The following is a 2,867-nucleotide window of genomic DNA, read 5'->3' as shown; positions in this document are numbered from 1 at the left end:
CGCTCGAAATCGACGCTGATCGATACCCAAATATTTGTCTCTTCGTATCTTAACCGTCTAATCCGTTCGAAATCCACTTTGCGTTTGAAACGATGCGAACGTACAAATAAATGACCCAAGTCATTTTCTAAATCCCCTTATCTTTCGTACTTACAGTGGGAGGATCGACGTATTTTTATTCTCGCAAATTTTTTTTCTAATATCAAAGTTCAGGAAAATTTCACGTTCGAAATATTTCGCCAAATGAACCCTAAATTCGATTTAAAGGAAACGCATACTTCGATTCTTGTGACCTTTTCCTCCTCCGACGGCAATTTTATTCGATTTAACGATTGTCGATCATCGAAGGCGTCAAGTTTCGTCGCGAAGAAAAATTTCGAATAAACGAACTCGTAATTTTGTTGACTTTTTTTCCATAATAAAGTGTCTCGAAGAGAATCTCAAAGGAACCGATGGAAAGATTCTTGCTAAATTCGTCTTACGTTTCTTTCGGAGTCATCTTCGAGCCCTTATTAATCCCCTCTCTTTCCCTTTCTCTCTTTCACTCTCTCCTCGTCTATTTGTTCATCACCCTCGGAGAATCTCTCACACCCTCACGTGGTGCGGCAAGCATGCGCGCGACGTGACATCGCTTAGCAGGGTCTATAAAGGTGCGCGACCATCGCTACCAGCTCAGTTCGAAATCGTAAACAAAGCTTCGACGTTGAGGAAGTGCCGTAGTAATACCGATCCACTATTCGCTGAAAAGAAAAGTTAGTTCCTTACTTCGAATAATAGCTTGAAAGCTGAAGTGGTGCTTTTCAAAGTGGAAGGTGTTTTGTTGAACGAAAGAAGAACAATCGAAGCAATAAGATTTCACCGAGCGATCGAACGATCGAACGAAAAAGAACGGTAATTCATTCCGTACACCTGGATCAACCGAAGAAGAATCTTTTCCGACTCGGTGCCACCGTAACCGAGTGGCGCAGGTCATTGCCAGTGATTCTGGTGCATACGACTCGATCGAATATGGAAGATTCAACGAGATTAACGGATTCGGACGAGCATCGTCCCGATCACCATCACCATCATCATCATCATCATCACCATCACCATCACCATCACGAGTATCGTCAACAAGAGCAACAGCCTCATCAGCAACAGCTTCATCGGCAACAGTCGCGTCAGCATAATCGCGATCCCAGTGGTCATAGATTAGAGCTGATCGACGACGAGTGTAGCACCGACAGTGGCTGCAGCAGCGGTGGTAGCAGCGGTAGCGCCGAAAGATTGTCTCGTCGTGGTAGCGCCGAGCGTCTCTGCAGAGTCAACAGATCTCCTAGAAGTCATTGCTATCTGGACAGATTCCGTGGTCGACCGACGAGATCGCAGGAACGATTGTCGAGCGTGCAGAGAAGCGTCGAGCGTACACGAGCGAAGTCATCGAGATCATGGAGTCCTAGCGATGTCAGGGGACATCAACGCGTAAGTGAATCTCCTTCTTACTCGCCAAGTCCATCGGACGCTCACAGTAGCAGCGATAGCGACAGCATGAAAAGGTCGTCCACCGCCGAGACCCTTAGACGCGCTTTCCAAACCCTCAAAATATCATCGAAATGGGAGAGCAAGGATAAGAAGCACGCGAAAAAGAGTCCAAAGAGAATCCTCAGAAGTCCGGTCTCATATACCTACGTAAGAGGACTCTCCGGTCTACCGACTCAAAGAGTGCCCAGAAACGCGACCCAGCAGCTGATGATGCCCTGCACTTGTCAAGACTCGATAGGGCTCTATCGATAAGTTTGCTGTCCTTCCATCGTCTCCGCTTAGAACGGAATCCAGAGTTACAAGGTTTCTGCGAAAAGTTTGGAGATTCGGACATCGAGAGCAATCTTTATCGTCTTCCTCTTACGTTATCTTCCTTTTGATTCGTTCACTTCGCTTTCTTCGTAGCTTACGCTTCCGAAGATAAAACGAATGCGTATAATCGAATGCGAAATATCGAAACGAATTCATTGAATGGGATCAATCCGTATATGAGCCTAATGTCGCATCGAGACGATCTTTTTCGAAGAAAAATCTAATCGACATCCTGCCGAGAGCTCTTGGAATTTTTCCTACTATCGCTCTCACGGGGAACTAAACTTTTGCGAATACTCTTTCTACGTTTATTTCGAAAGTATTTTATATGACATACCGTATACGTATATGGGATATATTCATACTTTTATTCAAGACTTAAACAGGGAAAGACACAAAAAAATTGACGAGCTGCGAATTCTGTCCAACTTGCTGGAGTCTTGAAAGACTCGAAGAATCGTTGGATACTCGAGACTACGTGGAAGCCGAGATTGTAAAGTATGACTTTGCTTCTAAAGAACGGAAATAATTAAGAAGAAAGAACGACGACAAAAACAACTTTTTCATCGCATTTTTACGAGGATCACGTAGGATCTTTTTAATGTCGAGCGGCTTAGTACATCGCAAATATTTCACGAGGCGATTCGTTTCTGAAAAAAAAGAAAAAAAAACAGAAAAAATGGAGCCAAAGTTCCCTCCGCACCCATTTAAACATTCGTGTATATATATATATATATATATATATATATATATATATACATATTCACACGATATACATATAGATATATTATATTCAGAGAGCCTATCATTACAATATCAAGGAACAGATTAGACAAAGTATATACGAAGACGCGAGACGATATGACATTTAAATATCCATAGATTCCATAATCTTACGATTATCGATTTCTGTAAAAAGAAAGAGGAAACCGAAGCAAGCTAACAACGCATCGACTGAGTAGATTTGAAGAAAAAGAAAGGAGTATTTCAGAAGTCGCAGGTTTTAATGACGAATAAATCGCTTGAAGAGT

At 42.7% G+C, this 2,867-nt stretch overlaps 1 protein-coding gene across 1 annotated transcript; it reads left to right on the top strand.

Annotated features, from left to right (window-relative positions):
* Positions 1-731: 731 nt before the first annotated feature.
* LOC122632937 (SKI/DACH domain-containing protein 1-like) lies at positions 732-2,574 on the top strand. The gene has a single exon (XM_043820263.1). The coding sequence runs from the start codon at positions 1,009-1,011 to the stop codon at positions 1,774-1,776; it is 768 nt and encodes a 255-aa protein (XP_043676198.1). The 5' UTR covers positions 732-1,008; the 3' UTR covers positions 1,777-2,574.
* The last annotated feature ends 293 nt before the right edge of the window (positions 2,575-2,867 follow it).

The sequence above is a fragment of the Vespula pensylvanica genome, chromosome 11 (genome assembly GCF_014466175.1).
Source record: "Vespula pensylvanica isolate Volc-1 chromosome 11, ASM1446617v1, whole genome shotgun sequence".
NCBI lineage: Eukaryota > Metazoa > Arthropoda > Insecta > Hymenoptera > Vespidae > Vespula > Vespula pensylvanica.
Note: the sequence above shows the minus strand (reverse complement) of the source record. Positions and strands in the feature narration are given on the sequence as shown.